Source organism: Ctenopharyngodon idella, chromosome 20 (assembly GCF_019924925.1).
Source record: "Ctenopharyngodon idella isolate HZGC_01 chromosome 20, HZGC01, whole genome shotgun sequence".
In the NCBI taxonomy this organism is placed as follows: Eukaryota; Metazoa; Chordata; class Actinopteri; order Cypriniformes; family Xenocyprididae; genus Ctenopharyngodon; species Ctenopharyngodon idella.
The window spans coordinates 17,357,765-17,381,545 of NC_067239.1; the positions used below are offsets into that span (position 1 = coordinate 17,357,765).

Here is a 23,781-nt window from a genome sequence, read left to right on the forward strand (position 1 = left end):
AGAGATAAAGATATCAGATTTAATTTAATTTGAATAGAAATGACGAAAATTAAAAAGTATTATATTATATTATGTTTTTAATGATCTAAAATGGAGCCAATACAAGTGGATGAGGAAATGTTTCCTCAGCCTTGAGAGGGCACACAAACAGTTCAGCACATAAACATAGTGACATGAGAATATGGATTTCAATTTACTTATTATCATGACAAAACCTTGCTTATATTTGCTGACTAATACCTCTCTCTATGCATTATCTGTTTAAAAACATGAACTTCATCCCCTGACCCCACAATCTGAAATCTGTGCCAACAGGTAGATGATCCTGTCATGTGTAACTTGACCTTTTCTCTATTTTTTTTTTTCACCTGGAACTAGGACAATGTTCATCCAACACTGGTTTTTGTAAACTAGGCATTACTAAGCATGTTTATGCCTTCCGTGTTTCATATATGAGAACTAAAGCTGTTTTCTCTCACGCCCTTTAATCAAACATGAATTGCTGAACTATTGTATTTAAGTGAGTCAGAAAAACGGTCATAACCTCCAGTGATTTGTTTTCTCAAAGATTTAAACAGATCAAATGTCATATTAAGTAAGACGTATAATATAATTGTTTATAATATTGTTGATTATAATATTGTCAGTGTGCCGTTGCATGGATCTTGAAGGGGTGCGGGGAGCGTGTTACTCCTATCACTCCATCAAGGTTGAGCTTCTCACCCTCTGCGGCTGAAAATCGAAATTTTCGGAACAAACTGACAAAAAATAAGAAGAGTTCCATTCTAGCAAGCTGCTCCCCCAAACAGACCCTTTTTCCTGAGAGAGAGAGAGACAGAGTGGGGCGACTGTTAATGTAAATAAACATTTTAATAAGTTCATAATGTCGGTTTGACTTTCATTTACACTTCCATTCAAAAGTTCAGGGTCTGTAAGATTTGTAAATATTTTTTAAAGAAGTCTCTAATTCTCACCAAGGCTGAATTTATTTGTTCAAAATACAGTAAAACTAAAGAATATTGTGAAATAATATTAGAATTTTAAATACCCGTTTTCTATTTTAATATATTTAAAAATGTAATTTATTCCTGTGATGGACAAGCTGAATTTTCAGCAGTCATTACTCCAGTCTTCAGTGTCACATGATCCTTTAGTGCTATTTATAAGGATTGTTTGAACAATAGAAAAAAAAAACAGCATTTATTTGAAAAAGATACTTTTTGTAACAATATAAAAGTCTTTACTGTCACTCGATTACTTAAAACTATTAATTTCTTTAAAAAAAATCTTACTGAACCCAAACTTTTGAACAATATTGTAGATGATTCATAGTAAAGTCCTTTTTTTGTTTTTCAAGATATGCATGACTTTAAGGTGATCACTCACCTTTGGGATGAAACACTCTCCAAGGGTTGTGTCTTTGTCGGCCACTCGTAAGCCATTCATTGGTACAATATCTCCAAATCTCAGAATCTCATGGATGACCGCCTCAGTGAAGGGCATGTTGGCTTTATCGGCTATACTCGGCTCCCGTGAGCGTCCAATCACTCTGTCTTTCTCCTCATGGACTTTTTCTACAAATAACACCATATATTAAAATGTCAGTTCCATATGTATTACTACTTATATGCATAAATTGTTGTTTTACCTTGTACTTCTGGGTAAGTGATGAGGTATATGAGACCCCAACATAATGTGGTGGATGTAGTTTCAGTCCCGGCCAGAAACAGGTCTAGAACACATGGAACGAGGTTCTGTTCGTCAAACCCGTCTGCTGTTTCATGTGGCTTCTGGTCAGGGATGGAAGAAGTCAAATAAGTTGCTGTATTCATACAAATAAATGTAAGTTAAAGAGGCTTGTTTGTAGTCATCCTGTCATTTTAATAGTTATATTATTAATTAATATCACCTCCATCATCTCAATAAGGAAGCTGTCGATGTAGTCCCGAGGCTCTGAGGGGTCCAGTTCGGCCTTGTGTTTGATGATAAACTCTCTTACGAAGGCATGTAATATCTTGTAGTTACTGAACATGTCATTGTGCGGCCCTGGAAGGTGCTTCATAATACCTGGAAATGCTTCATAGAGCTGAAAAAAAATTTCTTTTTTTTTTTTCAAGGGTCTGTACTACTGCTGCATGACCACGATTAATGATGGGTGATTGGATAGATTTATCAAAGGCAATCTTGTTGGTTTTTAGGGCCTTCTTGGGCACTTTATCCTAAAATTAGTCCTTTTTCCAATTTTTGGTAGTAAAATAGCTAATTGTGACTTTTTATCTCACAATTCAGAGGAAAAAAGTCAGGATTGGGTGATATAAACTCTCAATGTTTTCTTGCATTTGCAAGTTTATATCACAATTCTAACATTATATCTTGTAATTCTGTTTTATGGAGCCCCTAAAGGGACATGGTGATGAAAAAATATATAAGGTAGGATATATATATTTCAAAATATATTTCAGTGCTTTTGTGTTCTCTTGCAAAAGTTTTGCGTTACCTCGATAAACTTTGCGTTCACTCGCAAAACCTTTGTATTCCCTCTCAAAATGTTTGCGTTCCCCTGCAAACCGAATGCAAAGTTTGCAAGGGAATGCAATGTTTTGCGAGAGAATGCAAAAGCATTGAAAAATATTTTTCATCCAGTCTCTATTTTATCCATCACCATGTCCCTTTAGGGGCTCCGTAAAGTTTATATCTAAATTTGGAATTGTGAATTGTGAAAAAGGTCAAAATTGAGAGATACCAGCTTCCAAGAATAAAGGACAATTATCAGAAAAGAAAAATAACTCATTTACCTGCCCCCAAATGGAGCCCTCTATTTGAATGTTTTTAGAAATATATTTTAGCATTGTCCTGAATTGGTGGTCAGCATAATCAAATCTCTGACCGAAAACCATTTGACAGATGATATTGGAAACAGCATTGTTGAACAGTATTGTTGGGTCAAAGGTAGCTCCTGAGAATAACAAAAATGAAATGAATTCTCATTGTTTACCTTGAACTGATGCTGCAAACGTTTACTCGCCATTCCTTACTTTATTCAAGACTCTTTACATACGTATGCATGCATATTAGGTATTGTGTACCTTTCTGTTTGTCCATCTCATCCAGCAGGAAGCGGCTCTCTTCGCAGATGGCCAGCTCCATTGTTTTCTTTCCCAAACCAAAGTTCCTCAGTGTTGAAAGAGCAAAATGGCGCTGCTTCTTCCACATCTGACCATTACTGAAGAAGAGTCCAGCTGCAGGGGCGCAAATAATCAGCATGTAATCGTGAGGGTACAAAATAGGGGCCTAATTTTGTTTTCCTCAACAAATGATCAGTGAAAGTAGGTATATAAACTTCAGAAAATATTTAGTTTTGTAGGCTGTGTTGTTTTCTATTCATTTTCTCTGACTTTATGTGAGCAATTTTTTCAAACCCTATTACCAAGCTTTGGGACATATGTAAATACTGCTTAAAATAATTATTTTAATAATAGAAATAAACATTAAATAACATCAAAATTAAATAGACAAAATTATGAAATAAAAAAAAATGAATAAACTAAATAATTACACTAGAATGGCTTACAGGGTTGCAAATTTAGGATCTAGCTTTGGGACCATATGTTGGTTTTAGTTATTGAAAAGCTTTTATTTCCTATAAATTCAAGAAAAATGTTTTAATAATCTGAGTAACAGGGTTGAGTGGTACAATTTGCTACAATTTGGGAGGAAAAAATGACTACAAAATGGATCCAAATTATGTAACTTCTTGGGTTTCACAATTTTAATGAATGCTTGCTTTCTTTTTTCATTTTTTTGTAGTAGCGTTCTTGCAAAATAATCTGTCTTGTAAAGAGTTGTCCAGTTTCACAATCAACAATGCTTTTCCCTAACTCTTGGGATAGGTCAAAACCATTTAACCTACCATTGCCCGAATAGACTCGTGCTAGCAATGGACTGTAGGGCCGGTCCACAAAGTTTTCAGCTTGAGTCACCAGGGCCTCCTTCACCATTTTATAACCAGTAATGAAAACCACTTTGTCTCTTCCTAATCGCAGACTGAAGATATTGTTGTAGGCATGGCCTAGCTGTAAAGAAAACAATGTTTCAGAGGCTTGAGACATGTGACTGGAACTAATGCAAATCATTTGGTCCATAAATGTTTTTTGTCAGCAAACTGCAAGCATGAGCTAGAAGACATGAACCATGTTAATCAGTGTTATAGAATTATACCTTTTTTTTATAAAACCATTCATTTTATTTACGTCTAATTTGAGTTTTTTTTAATGTTGCTGAGGCTTGTTTGCATGAGTTAATTTTTATATTTTCTTATCAAATATTACTTATTGCTAAGAGATATCCACTATCAAAAAAAATCTGTTCAAACACGTCATATGCAAAGTGTCAGCAGTAAACACTGTTTTTATGTTTTTCTAAATGAATAAATACTTTGTCCTGTGCTATCAGCTCAGAAGTGGAATTATTGTCTGCTCACCTTTGTCAGATATATATGTGGCTCTCTGGAGTCCATGTTGAAGATGTTTCCTAGGAGTGGAAGAGAGAAAGGGCTTGGTGGGTAATTCGGTGGGTTTCTGTTCTTCAGGTAGTCTGCCACCAAAAGAAAAGCCACCACGAAGAGCAATAGTCCCTTGAAATCAAGAATCTCGTGAATTGCAGTTAACGCCATGACAAGCACAGAAGGGAAAACGTGAGGTTAGCAGAATATGTCGAACAGGCAGTCTTTGTCCATCTGTTCAGCCTGCCGCTCCCCTCACATTCGAGCCCCCAAAGCCCCCTCCCACTACACGTGCCTGTATAGAACTTACTGAATGATTACAGCAATTTAAAACATGTAATTCACATTCACAGGTTTTGAACATAGAGTGCACTCAAAGTTACACGAGATCTTGATGGATTATAATCGCACCTGTTGTGCGAGAGATGTGTGAATGTCAAATGTATGTTGGCTAATATATTCATATACGTGTTAATGAGAAGTCTCAGATTGAATTATTTTCTGCAGCATGAATGAGAAGAGCAATGATGTGGACTATTGGAGTTTATGCGTTGCAGGTTCATTTTTAACCGAGGATGACTTTTACCATAGTGCTAATGATTGAATCCTCCCCACACCCACACATTCATCATATTTGCACTTTGGCTTATCCAGTGTAAAGAGTACTAGACACTATACACTGCATTTATACACTATGTACTTATGTACTCATCCATGTAGTGCGTGAATTGTATAAGGTTATTTTGTCATTTAACAACGGAGTCCCTCTCCCTCCGCTACGTAATTAAAGCTGCGACAGTTGAGTGCATGAAGTGTCCAACATTCCACACTTCGTTTTTTCCGTTAATTTAGTGCATCATCCGGGTTTTTAAAGTGCACTTTTTCTTTTTGGAATCACGTGACGCGGGGTAAAGTTAGTTCCGCTATGGGTCTTCGGCTATTAGATTGATATGCTCTTTTTTCAAATATCGCTTCTTACCTTTTCTGTTTTGTCTGTTTTCCAAGTTGCTGTTGTATAATCTACAAAGAAATTATTTTCTACTTGTTTGTAGCTTATACGGCCACTCAGACCGTTGCTCGAATTTTACCAGCCGTCATACAGTATAGGATACGCAGCTACTCATTCAGCAATTCCCCCGATCGTATCACGTACGACGAACATTATTTAAATAATTTTTTTTTAAAAATTACTCCCAATATACTTCAATGGGGGATATAAAGTCGTGACATACATAATATTGTCGTGAGTTTAATACGTTTTAAAAATATATAGCATGAATTAATCTCATATGGCATTACATCCCACATTCAAGCATATGTTATAACTAATCCTGATCGATTAAAATGATTAAACTAAGACATAATTAATTTCCAACACCACACTGAGCGGGATCAATGAGTATGAGCTGAAGAAAGTGCTTCCATCCACATCCATCCATCATAAACGTACTCCACACGGCTCCGGGGGGTAATAAAGGCCTTCTGAAGCAAAGCGATGCGTTTTTGGAAAAAAAATATCCATAACTGTAATCACTAGCTTCCGGTAATGTCCATCCGTGCGTTCATGAGAGAGTTAAGTTCCACCATATGACGCAGGATGTAGTATAAGCTTAGACAACTCTCGTGGTTCAAACAAATAGGGCTGGGCAACAAAATCAAGCTCCTCCGACATTTCTCTTTAAAAATTCTTGTTTTAGACTTCTAATTTATGACTGGTGTTTTGTTTTGCTCTATCCTCTGTGCTTCGTCAAACATCATGCGTCGGGTCAAAGTTAACTTTTCCGCCGGAACTCGACTTGCGTAGGGAAGCCAGTGATTCTAGTTTATAAAGTTATAAATATGTAAATCCTTTATTAACCCCTTGGAGCTGTATGGATTACTTTAATTATGGAATGATGTGCTTTTTTGGGCTTCAAAATCTCAGTTACTATTCACTCCCATTATAAAGCTTGGAAGAGCCAGGATATTTTTTTAATATAACTACGATTGTGTTTGGCTGAAAAAAGAAAGTCATATACACCTAGGATGGCTTATGGGTGAGTAAATTATGGGATAATTATCATTTCATTTAACTAACCCTTTAAATGCTGTAGGTAGGTATTTATTTATCATATATATTACCTAATATTTAAAACTGAAATAGGTGTCTTAAAAAAACTATTTCTGTGACAGCTGTAGTTTCTGTAAACTTCAAAAAAATTGTGATTCAATTTTACCTCTGCTGAAATTCTGCTAGTGTCAGAAGTTTTGAGGCACAATCCTGTAGTGTGGCTTCTCCTACAAAGACCCTGTCAAATCAAAAACCAATTGGAGCGCAGAATCTGATGACACAATTAGTGCAACAACAACAAACCACCACTTGCTCTACTTTTTTTTTTCCATTTTTTTTTTTCTTCAAGAGAAGCAATGATCAAAATCAACGCTAGAGATTGTTTTTTGTTTGCTAGCCACCATTTCAATCCCACATGTAAATAATGTATCTCACTATCACAGATTGAAACTCCAGACAAGTCTTCTTGTGTGCGTCCGTTTTTAATGAATCTAGCAACAATCATAAAGAACTATTATAAATCGTACAAAACACCTTTAAGCATTTTATTGTTGAACTCTGATGAAAGTTACTCAATCAGCACATTATGATATACAGTAGCAGTCTTTTTAGTACTACATAAGCACCTGTAACAGTCTGCAGCAGGGTCACTTCTGAACCAGTATCAATACTAAAGATCACAGGTCAATATTTTGTCAGGCTTACTTAGATTGTGCGGGAAGAAATGCATTCAATGCGTCAACAGGTCCTGTAATGGTAGCATGCATGCTTTTGCTAGAAATGACTTCCAATAATACACTATGCAGCTGTGGAATATATTTGTAATCGCGCAAGTACAACATATAAAACAATGAAAGTATATGCAGACTTCACATTTTGCCCTAACCAATCAAAATCCATTGATCAGGAGGAAGATGTATTTGGTGCTGGACACCAGATTCCTTAGTCTGTTTCTTCCTATTACAATGACTTTCTCAAACAACAACAACAACGTGCATTAAAACTACGTTAATATATACATTAAAAAAAAGACATGCATATAATCACTCAAATTGATGAAATCTAAATCCAGGTGCTTCATTCAGTGGGTTTTAGTATTTTATATTCAGTTGACTGTGATAGGACTCTTGCATGCTCTTTTAAGAAGCATAAGGGCCTTTTTTATCCACTTAATGTTTCCTGTCTGTGTGAAGACCTCAAATATAAGGATTTAAACACCAGCACAGAATTATAACAGGCCATAGCAAACTGCTGTGAAGGCTTTGAATGTGTTGTATGCCACTCTTTAAGATTACATGCGTGACTTGTGAAACATAGCTGCATTGTGAAATGGCTTTTGCTGTATTGTGAAAATCTGCCCCTGCTTAGGTTGATTTGACTGAGCTATCTGCTAATAGACTAGCTGTTGCAATTTGAATAAGACACATTCTGTCTATGTTGGGACATACTATTAATTCTGTTTTAAATAGTAAGGTTAATCATTGCGATTCTGATTCGTCTTTTCCGGTGTTTTATTCAGCTAGGCTTTTTTGGCCTGTGATGGGTAAATGCATATGTTTTTTGAAATGCTAATATTTATGTATGATGTGTTCCAAGGAAGAAATCTTAAATTTGTGAACTCAATTTTATGAGCACTGTCATTGTTTGTGAGAGATTATGAATAATAAGATTTGACTCATATGGTATTAGAGTAATATTTGGAGTTAAAAGCACTGCAGCCTTCATTTACATGTGATGAATAAACTCTGAAGTTTGTTTTGCAATACCTTCTTGCCTATTTAATGATTCTAATGTTGAAATCTTTACTCACCTCTCACCTCTAGATGGCGGCCAAATTAAATGTTTCCTAATTATTTTGTGCAGTCCCACTTTGTGACACTAGTAGTGCTGAAATTACACACAATACTTAAAGATATCAGATTTAATTTAATTTGAATAGAAATGACGAAAATTAAAAAGTATTACATTATATTATGTTTTTAATGATCTAAAATGGAGCCAATACAAGTGGATGAGGAAATGTTTCCTCAGCCTTGAGAGGGCACACAAACAGTTCAGCACATAAACATAGTGACATGAGAATATGGATTTCAATTTACTTATTATCATGACAAAACCTTGCTTATATTTGCTGACTAATACCTCTCTCTATGCATTATCTGTTTAAAAACATGAACTTCATCCCCTGACCCCACAATCTGAAATCTGTGCCAACAGGTAGATGATCCTGTCATGTGTAACTTGACCTTTTCTCTATTTTTTTTTTCACCTGGAACTAGGACAATGTTCATCCAACACTGGTTTTTGTAAACTAGGCATTACTAAGCATGTTTATGCCTTCCGTGTTTCATATATGAGAACTAAAGCTGTTTTCTCTCACACCCTTTAATCAAACATGGATTGCTGAACTTTTGTATTTAAGTGAGTCAGAAAAACGGTCATAACCTCCAGTGATTTGTTTTCTCAAAGATTTAAACAGATCAAATGTCATATTAAGTAAGACGTATAATATAATTGTTTATAATATTGTTGATTATAATATTGTCAGCGTGCCGTTGCATGGATCTTGAAGGGGTGTGGGGTGCGTGTTACTCCTATCACTCCATCGAGGTTGAGCTTCTCACCCTCTGCGGCTGAAAATCGAAATTTTCGGAACAAACTGACAAAAAATAAGAAGAGTTCCAATCTAGCAAGCTGCTCCCCCAAACAGACCCTTTTTCCTGAGAGAGAGAGACAGAGTGGGGAGACTGTTAATGTAAATAAACATTTTAATAAGTTCATAATGTCGGTTTGACTTTCATTTACACTTCCATTCAAAAGTTCGGGGTCTGTAAGATTTGTAAATATTTTTTAAAGAAGTCTCTAATTCTCACCAAGGCTGCATTTATTTGTTCAAAATACAGTAAAACTAAAGAATATTGTGAAATAATATTAGAATTTTAAATACCCGTTTTCTATTTTAATATATTTAAAAATGTAATTTATTCCTGTGATGGACAAGCTGAATTTTCAGCAGTCATTACTCCAGTCTTCAGTGTCACATGATCCTTTAGTGCTATTTATAAGGATTGTTTGAACAATAGAAAAAAAAAACAGCATTTATTTGAAAAAGATACTTTTTGTAACAATATAAAAGTCTTTACTGTCACTCGATTACTTAAAACTATTAATTTCTTTAAAAAAATCTTACTGAACCCAAACTTTTGAACAATATTGTAGATGATTCATAGTAAAGTCCTTTTTTTGTTTCTTCTCCCACTTTACCTGCAGAAAATGGCATGAATGCATCCCGCCTCACAAACTTGCCCTCTTTTTCTAAAAAGTGCCCTGGATTGAACTTGTAGGGTGTCTCCCATTCATTCTCATCAAAGAGAACAGAGTGCAGTATGGGCATAATTGCTGTACCCTGGTTTAAATGAATCAGAAAGAGTTAGACTTCATATTGTGACAAATTACATCATTGATCTTTCAAAGTGAAACGTCATTCAGCCACATTCAACTCTTTTAAATGATATAATATTTACAATATAAAGATATGCATGACTTTAAGGTGATCACTCACCTTTGGGATGAAACACTCTCCAAGGGTTGTGTCTTTGTCGGCCACTCGTAAGCCATTCATTGGTACAATATCTCCAAATCTCAGAATCTCATGGATGACCGCCTCAGTGAAGGGCATGTTGGCTTTATCGGCTATACTCGGCTCCCGTGAGCGTCCAATCACTCTGTCTTTCTCCTCATGGACTTTTTCTACAAATAACACCATATATTAAAATGTCAGTTCCATATGTATTACTACTTATATGCATAAATTGTTGTTTTACCTTGTACTTCTGGGTAAGTGATGAGGTATATGAGACCCCAACATAATGTGGTGAATGTAGTTTCAGTCCCGGCCAGAAACAGGTCTAGAACACATGGAACGAGGTTCTGTTCGTCAAACCCGGCTGCTGTTTCATGTGGCTTCTGGTCAGGGATGGAAGAAGTCAAATAAGTTGCTGTATTCATACAAATAAATGTAAGTTAAAGAGGCTTGTTTGTAGTCATCCTGTCATTTTAATAGTTATATTATTAATTAATATTACCTCCATCATCTCAATAAGGAAGCTGTCGATGTAGTCCCGAGGCTCTGAGGGGTCCAGTTCGGCCTTGTGTTTGATGATAAACTCTCTTACGAAGGCATGTAATATCTTGTAGTTACTGAACATGTCATTGTGCGGCCCTGGAAGGTGCTTCATAATACCTGGAAATGCTTCATAGAGCTTTTTCAAGGGTCTGTACTACTGCTGCATGACCACGATTAATGATGGGTGATTGGATAGATTTATCAAAGGCAATCTTGTTGGTTTTTAGGGCCTTCTTGGGCACTTTATCCTAAAATTAGTCCTTTTTCCAATTTTTGGTAGTAAAATAGCTAATTGTGACTTTTTATCTCACAATTCAGAGGAAAAAAGTCAGGATTGGGTGATATAAACTCTCAATGTTTTCTTGCATTTGCAAGTTTATATCACAATTCTAACTTTATATCTTGTAATTCTAAGTTTTATGGAGCCCCTAAAGGGACATGGTGATTAAAAAAAATATAAGGTAGTATATATATATTTCAAAATATATTTCAGTGCTTTTGTGTTCTCTTGCAAAAGTTTTGCGTTACCTCAATAAACTTTGCGTTCACTCGCAAAATCTTTGTATTCCCTCTCAAAATGTTTGCGTTCCCCTGCAAACCGAATGCAAAGTTTGCGAGGGAATGCAACGTTTTGCGAGAGAACGCAAAAGCATTGAAAAATATTTTTCATCCCGTCTCTATTTTATCCATCACCATGTCCCTTTAGGGGCTCCGTAGAGTTTATATCTAAATTTGGAATTGTGAAAAAGGTCAAAATTGAGAGATACCAGCTTCCAAGAATAAAGGACAATTATCAGAAAAGAAAAATAACTCATTTACCTGCCCCCAAATGGAGCCCTCTATTTGAATGTTTCCAGCTCCATTGTTTTCTTTCCCAAACCAAAGTTCCTCAGTGTTGAAAGAGCAAAATGGCGCTGCTTCTTCCACATCTGACCATTACTGAAGAAGAGTCCAGCTGCAGGGGCGCAAATAATCAGCATGTAATCGTGAGGGTACAAAATAGGGGCCTAATTTTGTTTTCCTCAACAAATGATCAGTAAAAGTAGGTACATAAACTTCAGAAAATATTTAGTTTTGTAGGCTGTGTTGTTTTCTATTCATTTTCTCTGACTTTATGTGAGCAATTTTTTCAAACCCTATTACCAAGCTTTGGGACATATGTAAATACTGCTTAAAATACTTATTTTAATAATAGAAATAAACATTAAATTACATCAAAATTAAATAGACAAAATTATGAAATAAAAAAAAATGAATAAACTAAATAATTACACTAAAATGGCTTACAGGGTTGCAAATTTAGGATCTAGCTTTGGGACCATATGTTGGTTTTAGTTATTGAAAAGCTTTTATTTCCTATAAATTCAAGAAAAATGTTTTAATAATCTGAGTAACAGGGTTGAGTGGTACAATTTGCTACAATTTGGGAGGAAAAAATGACTACAAAATGGATCCAAATGATGTAACTTCTTGGGTTTCACAATTTTAATGAATGCTTGCTTTCTTTTTTCATTTTTTTGTAGTAGCGTTCTTGCAAAATAATCTGTCTTGAATGTAAAGAGTTGTCCAGTTTCACAATCAACAATGCTTTTCCCTAACTCTTGGGATAGGTCACAAACATTTAACCTACCATTGCCCGAATAGACTCGTGCTAGCAATGGACTGTAGGGCCGGTCCACAAAGTTTTCAGCTTGAGTCACCAGGGCCTCCTTCACCATTTTACAACCAGTAATGAAAACCACTTTGTCTCTTCCTAATCGCAGACTGAAGATATTGTTGTAGGCATGGCCTAGCTGTAAGGAAAACAATGTTTCAGAGGCTTGAGACATGTGACTGGAACTAATGCAAATCATTTGGTCCATAAATGTTTTTTGTCAGCAAACTGCAAGCATGAGCTAGAAGACATGAACCATGTTAATCAGTGTTATAGAATTATACCTTTTTTTATAAAACCATTCATTTTATTTACGTCTAATTTGAGTTTTTTTTTATGTTGCTGAGGCTTGTTTGCATGAGTTAATTTTTATATTTTCTTATCAAATATTACTTATTGCTAAGTGATATCCACTATCAAAAAAATCTGTTCAAACACGTCATATGCAAAGTGTCAGCAGTAAACACTGTTTTTATGTTTTTCTAAATGAATAAATACTTTGTCCTGTGCTATCAACTCAGAAGTGGAATTATTGTCTGCTCACCTTTGTCAGATATATATGTGGCTCTCTGGAGTCCATGTTGAAGATGTTTCCTAGGAGTGGAAGAGAGAAAGGGCTTGGTGGGTAATTCGGTGGGTTTCTGTTCTTCAGGTAGTCTGCCACCAAAAGAAAAGCCACCACGAAGAGCAATAGTCCCTTGAAATCAAGAATCTCGTGAATTGCAGTTAACGCCATGACAAGCACAGAAGGGAAAACGTGAGGTTAGCAGAATATGTCGAACAGGCAGTCTTTGTCCATCTGTTCAGCCTGCCGCTCCCCTCACATTCGAGCCCCCAAAGCCCCCTCCCACTACACGTGCCTGTATAGAACTTACTGAATGATTACAGCAATTTAAAACATGTAATTCACATTCACAGGTTTTGAACATAGAGTGCACTCAAAGTTACACGAGATCTTGATGGATTATAATCGCACCTGTTGTGCGAGAGATGTGTGAATGTCAAATGTATGTTGGCTAATATATTCATATACGTGTTAATGAGAAGTCTCAGATTGAATTATTTTCTGCAGCATGAATGAGAAGAGCAATGATGTGGACTATTGGAGTTTATGCGTTGCAGGTTCATTTTTAACCGAGGATGACTTTTACCATAGTGCTAATGATTGAATCCTCCCCACACCCACACATTCATCATATTTGCACTTTGGCTTATCCAGTGTAAAGAGTACTAGACACTATACACTGCATTTATACACTATGTACTTATGTACTCATCCATGTAGTGCGTGAATTGTATAAGGTTATTTTGTCATTTAACAACGGAGTCCCTCTCCCTCCGCTACGTAATTAAAGCTGCGACAGTTGAGTGCATGAAGTGTCCAACATTCCACACTTCGTTTTTTCCGTTAATTTAGTGCATCATCCGGGTTTTTAAAGTGCACTTTTTCTTTTTGGAATCACGTGACGCGGGGTAAAGTTAGTTCCGCTATGGGTCTACGGCTGTTAGATTGATATGCTCTTTTTTCAAATATCGCTTCTTAGCTTTTCTGTTTTGTCTGTTTTCCAAGTTGCTGTTGTATAATCTACAAAGAAATTATTTTCTACTTGTTTGTAGCTTATACGGCCACTCAGACCGTTGCTCGAATTTACCGGCAGGTGGATTTATTTTACCAGCCGTCATACAGTATAGGATACGCAGCTACTCATTCAGCAATTCCCCCGATCGTATCACGTACGACGAACATTATTTAAATAATTAAAAAAAAAAATTACTCCCAATATACTTCAATGGGGGATATAAAGTCGTGACATACATAATATTGTCGTGAGTTTAATACGTTTTAAAAATATATAGCATGAATTAATCTCATATGGCATTACATCCCACATTCAAGCATATGTTATAACTAATCCTGATCGATTAAAATTATTAAACTAAGACATAATTAATTTCCAACACCACACTGAGCGGGATCAATGAGTATGAGCTGAAGAAAGTGCTTCCATCCACATCCATCCATCATAAACGTACTCCACACGGCTCCGGGGGGTAATAAAGGCCTTCTGAAGCAAAGCGATGCGTTTTTGGAAAAAAAATATCCATAACTGTAATCACTAGCTTCCGGTAATGTCCATCCGTGCGTTCATGAGAGAGTTAAGTTCCACCATATGACGCAGGATGTAGCTAGTATAAGCTTAGACAACTCTCGTGGTTCAAACAAATAGGGCTGGGCAACAAAATCAAGCTCCTCCGACATTTCTCTTTAAAAATTCTTGTTTTAGACTTCTAATTTATGACTGGTGTTTTGTTTTGCTCTATCCTCTGTGCTTCGTCAAACATCATGCGTCGGGTCAAAGTTAACTTTTCCGCCGGAACTCGACTTGCGTAGGGAAGCCAGTGATTCTAGTTTATAAAGTTATAAATATGTAAATCCTTTATTAACCCCTTGGAGCTGTATGGATTACTTTAATTATGGAATGATGTGCTTTTTTGGGCTTCAAAATCTCAGTTACTATTCACTCCCATTATAAAGCTTGGAAGAGCCAGGATATTTTTTTAATATAACTACGATTGTGTTTGGCTGAAAAAAGAAAGTCATATACACCTAGGATGGCTTATGGGTGAGTAAATTATGGGATAATTATCATTTCATTTAACTAACCCTTTAAATGCTGTAGGTAGGTATTTATTTATCATATATATTACCTAATATTTAAAACTGAAATAGGTGTCTTAAAAAACTATTTCTGTGACAGCTGTAGTTTCTGTAAACTTCAAAAAAATTGTGATTCAATTTTACCTCTGCTGAAATTCTGCTAGTGTCAGAAGTTTTGAGGCACAATCCTGTAGTGTGGCTTCTCCTACAAAGACCCTGTCAAATCAAAAACCAATTGGAGCGCAGAATCTGATGACACAATTAGTGCAACAACAACAAACCACCACTTGCTCTACTTTTTTTTTTTCCATTATTTTTTTTTTTCTTCAAGAGAAGCAATGATCAAAATCAACGCTAGAGATTGTTTTTTGTTTGCTAGCCACCATTTCAATCCCACATGTAAATAATGTATCTCACTATCACAGATTGAAACTCCAGACAAGTCTTCTTGTGTGCGTCCGTTTTTAATGAATCTAGCAACAATCATAAAGAACTATTATAAATCGTACAAAACACCTTTAAGCATTTTATTGTTGAACTCTGATGAAAGTTACTCAATCAGCACATTATGATATACAGTAGCAGTCTTTTCAGTACTACATAAGCACCTGTAACAGTCTGCAGCAGGGTCACTTCTGAACCAGTATCAATCACAGGTCAATATTTTGTCAGGCTCACTTAGATTGTGCGGGAAGAAATGCATTCAATGCGTCAACAGGTCCTGTAATGGTAGCATGCATGCTTTTGCTAGAAATGACTTCCAATAATACACTATGCAGCTGTGGAATATATTTGTAATCGCGCAAGTACAACATATAAAACAATGAAAGTATATGCAGACTTCACATTTTGCCCTAACCAATCAAAATCCATTGATCAGGAGGAAGATGTATTTGGTGCTGGACACCAGATTCCTTAGTCTGTTTCTTCCTATTACAATGACTTTCTCAAACAACAACAACAATGTGCATTAAAACTACGTTAATATATACATTAAAAAAAAGACATGCATATAATCACTCAAATTGATGAAATCTAAATCCAGGTGCTTCATTCAGTGGGTTTTAGTATTTTATATTCAGTTGACTGTGATAGGTCTCTTGCATGCTCTTTTAACAAGCATAAGGGCCTTTTTTATCCACTTAATGTTTCCTGTCTGTGTGAAGACCTCAAATATCAGGATTTAAACACCAGCACAGAATTATAACAGGCCATAGCAAACTGCTGTGAAGGCTTTGAATGTGTTGTACGCCAATCAGCTAGGCATTTTTGGCCTGTGATGGGTAATTGCATGTTTTTTGAAATGCTAATATTTATGTATGATGTGTTCCAAGGAAGAAATTGTAAATTTGTGAACTCAATTTTATGAGCACTATCATTGTTTGCGAGAGACCATGAATAATAAGATTTGACTCATATGGTATTACAGTAATATTTGGAGTTAAAAGCACTGCAGCCTTCATTTACATGTGATGAATAAACACTGAACCAGAGGTGTAAAGTATTTGAGTAAATGTAAATACTGTACTTAAGTATCTTTTTGGCTACTTTGTAGTTGTACTGAGTATCAAAGATATTGGCAACTTTTACTCTCTACTTGACTACATTTTTGAACAAGTAAATGTACTTTTTACTCTTGTGCGTTTTGCCTTGAATCACCCAAACTTATCAACAAGGCTACTTTACATGAATGCGAGTGCATTAGCAGGTAGTTGCTGAATCGCAGGTGTTAGATTTATGAGATGAGGTCATGACTGCAGCCGGTGATGAGGCTGAAACCAGCACATCTAGTGCAAGTAGACTTTGATTTTTTTGACTTTGTTAATTTTACTTAACATTATTTTATTTATCCGCTATATTGATGAGAACTTTTTGGCGGATATTGGTTTATGTATGGCCTTTTTGTGCACTTCAGCTTAACTGAGACTTGAGAGTTTGTATACATTTAAAAGGTTGTTGTGTTTTATTTTGATTTTACAAAATAAACATGATTTCTCATCTTACAAATCAATTGTTTCTTATTTTCACCGGCATGTCTCTCAGGTGTCCAGGACTAGTGCATCTCCGAGCCTACATTCAGCATGAGTAAAATACTTAAGTACTTTTTAAATCAGATACTTTAAGACTTTTACTCAAGTCGTATTGGAATTGGTTACTTGTAACTTGTAATGGAGTCATTTTCGATGTAAGGTATCTGTACTTTTACTCAAGTATGGTTTTCAGGTACTCTTCACACCTCTGCACTGAAGTTTGTTTTGCAATACCTTCTTGCCTATTTAATGATTCTAATGTTGAAGTCTTTATTCACCTCTCACCTCTAGATGGCACCCAAATTAAATATTTACTTATTTTTGCAATCCCACTTTGTGACACACAATTCTTAAAGATATCAGATCTAATTTCATTTTAATAGAAATGACGAAAATAAATAGTATTATATTATATTATATATGTTATATAATATATATTATAAATGATGGTTTTAATGATATGAAATCTGAAATAGAGCCAGTACAAGTGGATGAGGAAATGTTTCCTCAGCCTTGAGAGGGCACACAAACAGTTCAGCACATAAACATAGTGACATGAGCTTTCATGGATTTCAATGTATTTATTATCATGACAAAACCTTGCTTATATTTGCTGACTAATACCTCTCTCTATGCATTATCTGTTTAAAAACATGAACTTCATCCCCTGACCCCACAATCTGAAATCTGTGCCAACAGGTAGATGATCCTGTCATGTGTAACTTGACCTTTTCTATATATATATATATATATATATATATATATTTCCCCCCCCCCACCTGGAACTAGGACAATGTTCATCCAACACTGGTTTTTGTAGACTAGGCATTACTAAGCATGTTTATGCCTTCCGTGTTTCATATATGAAAACTAAAGCTGTTTTCTCTCACACCCTTTAATCAAACATGAATTGCTGAACTTTCGAGTCAGAAAAAAAAAAGGTCATAACCTCCAGTGATTTGTTTTCTCAAAGATTTAAACATATCAAATTTCATATTAAGTAAAACATGTATAATATAATTGTTGATTTCCAAAGAAAGTATGATTTGTTCAGCGTGCCGTTGCATGGATCTTGAAGGGGTGTGGGGTGCGTGTTACTCCTATCACTCCATCAAGGTTGAGCTTCTCACCCTCTGCGGCTGAAAATCGAAATTTTTGGAACAAACTGACAAAAAATAAGAAGAGTTCCATTCTAGCAAGCTGCTCCCCCAAACAGACCCTTTTTCCTGAGAGAGAGAGACAGAGTGGGGCGACTGTTAATGTAAATAAACATTTTAATAAGTTCATAATGTCGGTTTGACTTTCATTTACACTACCATTCAAAAGTTTGGGGTCTGTAAGATTTGTAAATATTTGTGTCTAAAGCTCACCAAGGCTGCATTTATTTGCTCAAAATACAGTAAAACAGTAATATTGTGAAATGTTATTAGAATATAAAACACATGTTTTCTATTTTAATATATTTTAAAATGTAATTTATTCCTGTGATGGACAAGCTGAATTTAGCCATTACTCTAGTCTTCAGTGTTTTTTTTTGTTTTTTTTTTAAAAACAGCATTTATTTGAAAAGATACTTTTTGTAACAACATACAAGTCTTTACTGTCACTTAATCACTTTAATGCATCCTTGCTAAATAAAACTATTAATTTCTTTAAAAAAAAAAATCTTACTGACCCCAAACTTTTGAACAATATTGTAGATGATTCATAGTAAAGTCCTTTTTTTGTTGTTTCTTCTCTCACTTTACCTGCAGAAAATGGCATGAATGCATCCCGCCTCACAAACTTGCCCTCTTTGTCTAAAAAGTGCCCTGGATTGAACTTGTAGGGTGTCTCCCATTCATTTTCATCAAAGAGAACAGAGTGCAGTATGGGCAAAATTGCTGTACCCTGGTTTAACAATGAATCAGAAAGAGTTAGACTTCATATTGTGACAAATTACATCATTGATCTTTCAAAGTGAAACGTCATTCAGCCACATTCAACTCTTTTAGAAGTGATAAAATACACTATATAGCCAAAAGTATTGGGACACCCCTCCAAATCATTGAATTCAGGTGTTCCAATCACTTCCATGGCCACAGGTGTATAAAATCAAGCACCTAGGAATGCAGACTTACAAACATTTGTGAAAGAATGGGTCGCTCTCAGGAGCTCAGTGAATTCAAGTGTGGTACCATGATAGGTTGCCACCTGTGCAATAAGTCCATTTGTGAAATTTCCTCACTACTAATTATTCCACGGTCAACTGTTAGTGATATTATAACAAAGTGGAAGCAATTGGGAACAACAGCAACTCAGTCATGAAGTGGTAGGTAAGTGGTAAAATCACAGAGCGGGGTCAGCGCATGCTGAGGCGCACAGTGCACAGAAGTCACTGACTTTCTGCAGAGTCAATAGCTACAGACCTCCAAACTTCTTGTGGCCTTCAGATTAGCTCAAGAACAGTGCGTAGAGAGCTTCATGGAATGGGTTTCCATGGCCGAGCAGCTGCATCCAAGCCTTACATCACCAAGTGCAATGCAAAGCGTCAGATGCAGTGGTGTAAAGCACGCCGCCACTGGACTCTAGAGCAGTGGAGACGTGTTCTCTGGAGTGACGAATCACACTTCTCTGTCTGGCAATCCGATGGATGAGTCTGGGTTTGGCGGTTTCAGGAGAACGGTACTTGCCTGACTGCATTGTGCCAAGTGTAAAGTTTGGTGGAGGGGGGATTATGGTTGTTTTTCAGGGGTTGGGCTTGGCCCCTTAGTTGCAGTGAAAGGAACTCTTAATGCTTCAGCATACCAAGACATTTTGGACAATTTCATGCTCCCAAGTTTGTGGGAACAGTTTGGGGATGGCCCCTTCCTGTTCTAACATGACTGCACACCAGTGCACAAAGCAAGGTCCATGAAGACATGGATGAGCGAGTTTAGTGTGGAGGAACTTGACTGGCCTGCACAGAGTCCTGACCTCAACCCTGACAGAACACCTTTGGGATGAATTAGAGCGGAGACTGTGAGCCAGGCCTTCTCGCCAACATCACTGCCTGACCTCACAAATGCGCTTCTAGAAGAATGGTCAAAAATTCCCATAAACACACTCCTAAACCTTGTGAAAAGCTCCATATTAAACCCTACAGATTAAGAATGGGATGTCATTAAAGTTCATGTGCACGTAAAGGCAGGCGTCCCAAAACTTTTGGCAATTTAGTGTATTTACAATATGAAGATATGCATGACTTTAAGGTGATCACTCACCTTTGGGATGAAGCACTCTCCAAGGGTTGTGTCTTTGTCGGCCACTCGTAAGCCATTCATTGGTACAATATCTCCAAATCTCAGAATCTCATGGATGACCGCCTCAGTGAAGGGCATGCTGGCCTTATCGGCTATACTCGGCTCCCGTGAGCGTCCAATCACTCTGTCTATCTCCTCATGGACTTTTTCTGCAAATAACACCATATATTCAAATGTCAGTTCCATATGTTTTACTACTTATATGCATAGATTGTTGTCTTACCTTGTACTTCTGGGTAAGTGATGAGGTATATGAGACCCCAACATAATGTGGTGGATGTAGTTTCAGTCCCGGCCAGAAACAGGTCTAGAACACATGGAACGAGGTTCTGTTCGTCAAACCCGTCTGCTGTTTCATGTGGCTTCTGGTCAGGGATGGAAGAAGTCAAATAAGTTGCTGTATTCATACAAATAAATGTAAGTTAAAGAGGCTAGTTTGTAGTCATCCTGTCATTTTAATAGTTGTATTACCTCCATCATCTCAATAAGGAAGCTGTCGATGTAGTCCCGAGGCTCTGAGGGGTCCAGTTCGGCCTTGTGTTTGATGATAAACTCTCTTACGAAGGCATGTAATAATTTGTAGTTACTGAACATGTCATTGTGCGGCCCTGGAAGGTGCTTCATAATACCTGGAAATGCTTCATAGAGCTGAAAGAAAAATATATATAGGGTCTGTACTACTGCTGCATGACCACGATTAGTGATGGGTGATTGGATAGATTTATCAAAGGCAATCTTGTTGGTTTTTAGGGCCTTTTTGGGCACTTTATCCTAAAATAAGTTCTTTTCCAAATCTTTGTTAGTAAAATCGCTAATTGTGACTTTTTATCTCAAAATTCAGAGGAAAAAAGTCAGGATTGGGTGATATAAACTCTCAATATTTTCTTGCATTTGCAAGTTTATATCACAATTCTGACTTTATATCTTGTAATTCTAAGTTTTATGGAGCCCCTAAAGGGACATGGTGATGGAAAAAATATAATGTAGGATATATATTTCAAAATATATTTCAGTGCTTTTGTGTTCTCTTGCAAAAGTTTTGCGTTACCTCGATAAACTTTGCGTTTGCTCACAAAACCTTTGCATTTCCTCTCAATTTTTGTGTTCCCCTGTAAACCGAATGCAAAGTTTGTGAGGGAACGCAAAAGCATTGAAAAATATTTTCCCTTCCATCTCATATTTTTTTCCCATCACCATGTCCCTTTAGGGGCTCCGTAGAGTTTATATCTAAACTCGGAATTGCAAATTGAGAAAAAAGTCAAAATTGTGAGATATACATTTTGGAATTGTTAGAAACAATCTTCCAGGACAATTATCAGAAAGAAAAATAATTCATTTACCTGCCCCCAAATAGAGCCCTCTAATTGAATGCTTTTAGAAATATATTTTAGCATTGTCCTGAATTGGTGGTCAGCATAATCAAATCTCTGACTGAAAACCATTTGACAGATGATATTGGAAACAGCATTGTTGAACAGGATTGTTGGGTCAAAGGTAGCTCCTGAGAATAACAAAAATGAAATGAGTTCTCATTGTTTAACTTGAACTGATGCTGCAAACGTTTACTCACCATTCCTTACTTTATTCAAGACTCTTTACATACGTATGCATGCATATTAGGTATTGTGTACCTTTCTGTCTGTCCATCTCATCCAGCAAGAAGCGGCTCTCTTCGCAGATGGCCAGCTCCATTGTTTTCTTTCCCAAACCAAAGTTCCTCAGTGTTGAAAGAGCAAAACGGCGTTGCTTCTTCCACATCTCACCATTACTGAAGAAGAGTCCAGCTGCAGGGGCGCAAATAATCAGCATGTAATCGTGAGGGTACAAAATAGGGCCTAATTTTTTTCCTTCCCAACAAATGATCAGTGAAAGTATGTATATAAACTTCAGAAAATATTGATTGTCAACCCTGGGGATCAATCTAAATGTTATATATGCTGTGTTGTTTTCTACTTTTCTGTGACTTTATGCAAGCAATTTTTTCAAACCCTGTTACCAAGCTTATGTGTGAATACTTAAAATACTTATTTTAATAATAGAAATAAACATTAAATAACATCAAACACACACCATATGTTGGTTTTAGTTATTGAAAAGCTTTTATTTCCTATAAATTAAAGAAAAATGTTTTAATAATCTGAGTAACAGGGTTGAGTGGTTGAGCTTGATGAATGCAGGCAATCATACAATTTAGGGGGGGAAAATTACTACAAAATGGATCCAAATGATGTAACTTCTTGGGATTCACAATTTTAAGGAATGTTACTTTTTTTTTCCTTTTTTTGTAGTAGTGTTCTTGCAAAATAATCTGTCTTGAATGTAAAGAGTTGTCCAGTTTCACAATCAACAATGCTTTTCCCTAACTCTTGGGATAGGTCACAACCATTTAACCTACCATTGCCCGAATAGACTCGTGTTTGCACTGGACTGTAGGGCCGGTCCACAAAGTTTTCAGCTTGAGTCACCAGGGCCTCCTTTACCATTTTATAACCAGTAATGAAGACTACTTTGTCTCTTCCTAATCGCAGACTGAAGATATTGTTGTAGGCATGGCCTAGCTGTAAGGAAAACAATGTTTCAGAGGCTTGAGACATGTGACTGGAACTAATGCAAATCATTTGGTCCATAAATGTTTTTTGTCAGCAAACTGCAAGCATGAGCTAGAAGACATGAACCATGTTAATCAGTGTTATAGAATTATACCTTTTTTTATAAAACCATTATTTTATTTACGTCTAATTTGAGTTTTTTTTTATGTTGCTGAGGCTTGTTTGAGTTAATTTTTATATTTCCTTATCAAATATTACTTATTGCTAAGTGATATCCACTATCAAAAAATCTGTTCAAACACGTCATAGTCCATAATGCAAAGTGTCAGCAGTAAGCATTTATTTTTATTTTTATGTTTTTCTACATTAATAAACAGTTTTTCCAGTGCAATATTGTCTGCTCACCTTTGTCAGATATATATGTGGCTCTTTGGAGTCGATGTTAAAGATGTTTCCTAGGAGTGGAAGAGAGAAAGGGCTTGGTGGGTAATTCGGTGGGTTTCTGTTCTTCAGGTAGTCTGCCACCAAAAGAAAAGCTACCACGAAAAGCAATAGTCCCTTAAAATCAAGAATCTCGAGAATTGCAGTTAACGCCATGACAAGCACAGAAGAAAAATGTGAGGTTAGCAGAATATGTCGAACAGGCAGTCTTTGTCCATCTGTTCAGCCTGCCGCTCCCCTCACATTCGAGCCCCCAAAGCCCCCTCCCACTACACGTGCCTGTATAGAACTTACTGAATGATTACAGCAACTTAAAACATGTAATTCACATTCACATGTTTTGCACACAGAACGCACTCAAAGTTACACAAGATCTTGATGGATTATAATCGCACCTGTTGTGCGAGAGATGTGTGATTGTCAAATCGATGTTGGGTAATATGTTCATACATATTAATGAGAAGTCTCAGATTGAATTATTTTCTGCAGC

At 36.3% G+C, this 23,781-nt stretch overlaps 3 protein-coding genes across 4 annotated transcripts; all 3 read right to left on the reverse strand.

The window, feature by feature from the left end:
* Positions 1-59: 59 nt before the first annotated feature.
* On the reverse strand, positions 60-4,766 carry LOC127501775 (cytochrome P450 2J6-like). Of its 2 annotated transcripts, XM_051873923.1 has the most exons (8): positions 4,481-4,766; positions 3,911-4,073; positions 3,087-3,239; positions 2,796-2,956; positions 1,910-2,086; positions 1,649-1,790; positions 1,387-1,574; positions 60-819 (listed from the first exon to the last, which is right to left on the reverse strand). In XM_051873923.1, the coding sequence occupies exons 1-8, from the start codon at positions 4,670-4,672 to the stop codon at positions 697-699; spliced, it is 1,299 nt and encodes a 432-aa protein (XP_051729883.1). In that variant the 5' UTR covers positions 4,673-4,766; the 3' UTR covers positions 60-696. The 2 variants fall into 2 exon arrangements, with proteins under 2 accessions (XP_051729883.1, XP_051729884.1); XM_051873924.1 differs by lacking the exon at positions 2,796-2,956 and having other exon boundaries at positions 1,910-2,100; positions 4,481-4,764.
* Positions 4,767-8,457: 3,691 nt separating this feature from the next.
* On the reverse strand, positions 8,458-23,763 carry LOC127501773 (cytochrome P450 2J2-like). The gene is made up of 10 exons (XM_051873921.1): positions 23,617-23,763; positions 23,256-23,530; positions 22,697-22,859; positions 21,933-22,085; positions 21,642-21,802; positions 20,773-20,949; positions 20,525-20,666; positions 10,114-10,301; positions 9,816-9,957; positions 8,458-9,271 (listed from the first exon to the last, which is right to left on the reverse strand). The coding sequence occupies exons 2-10, from the start codon at positions 23,445-23,447 to the stop codon at positions 9,096-9,098; spliced, it is 1,494 nt and encodes a 497-aa protein (XP_051729881.1). The 5' UTR covers positions 23,448-23,530; positions 23,617-23,763; the 3' UTR covers positions 8,458-9,095.
* LOC127501778 (cytochrome P450 2J6-like) lies at positions 10,820-13,172 on the reverse strand. Its single transcript, XM_051873928.1, has 3 exons — positions 12,876-13,172; positions 12,308-12,470; positions 10,820-11,632 (listed from the first exon to the last, which is right to left on the reverse strand). Exons 1-3 carry the CDS (start codon positions 13,065-13,067, stop codon positions 11,517-11,519), a joined length of 471 nt encoding a protein of 156 aa, XP_051729888.1. The 5' UTR covers positions 13,068-13,172; the 3' UTR covers positions 10,820-11,516.
* Positions 23,764-23,781: the final 18 nt, after the last annotated feature.

Excerpts from the sequence above, each read along its gene's own strand:
- LOC127501773 (XM_051873921.1), bottom strand. The coding sequence starts at position 23,447 with ATGGCGTTAACTGCAATTCTCGAGATTCTTGATTTTAAGGGACTATTG. Across the intron at positions 10,302-20,524 it reads CACTTACCCAGAAGTACAAG|AAAAAGTCCATGAGGAGAAA; the intron begins GTAAGACAACAA and ends TGTTATTTGTAG. Across the intron at positions 9,272-9,815 it reads ATTCATGCCATTTTCTGCAG|GAAAAAGGGTCTGTTTGGGG; the intron begins GTAAAGTGGGAG and ends TCTCTCTCTCAG.
- LOC127501778 (XM_051873928.1), bottom strand. The coding sequence starts at position 13,067 with ATGGCGTTAACTGCAATTCACGAGATTCTTGATTTCAAGGGACTATTG. Across the intron at positions 12,471-12,875 it reads CACATATATATCTGACAAAG|CTAGGCCATGCCTACAACAA; the intron begins GTGAGCAGACAA and ends TTTTCCTTACAG. Across the intron at positions 11,633-12,307 it reads ACGAGTCTATTCGGGCAATG|CTGGACTCTTCTTCAGTAAT; the intron begins GTAGGTTAAATG and ends GCGCCCCTGCAG.
- LOC127501775 (XM_051873923.1), bottom strand. The coding sequence starts at position 4,672 with ATGGCGTTAACTGCAATTCACGAGATTCTTGATTTCAAGGGACTATTG. Across the intron at positions 2,087-2,795 it reads AGGGCTCCATTTGGGGGCAG|CTCTATGAAGCATTTCCAGG; the intron begins GTAAATGAGTTA and ends ATTTTTTTTCAG. Across the intron at positions 1,575-1,648 it reads CACTTACCCAGAAGTACAAG|AAAAAGTCCATGAGGAGAAA; the intron begins GTAAAACAACAA and ends TGTTATTTGTAG.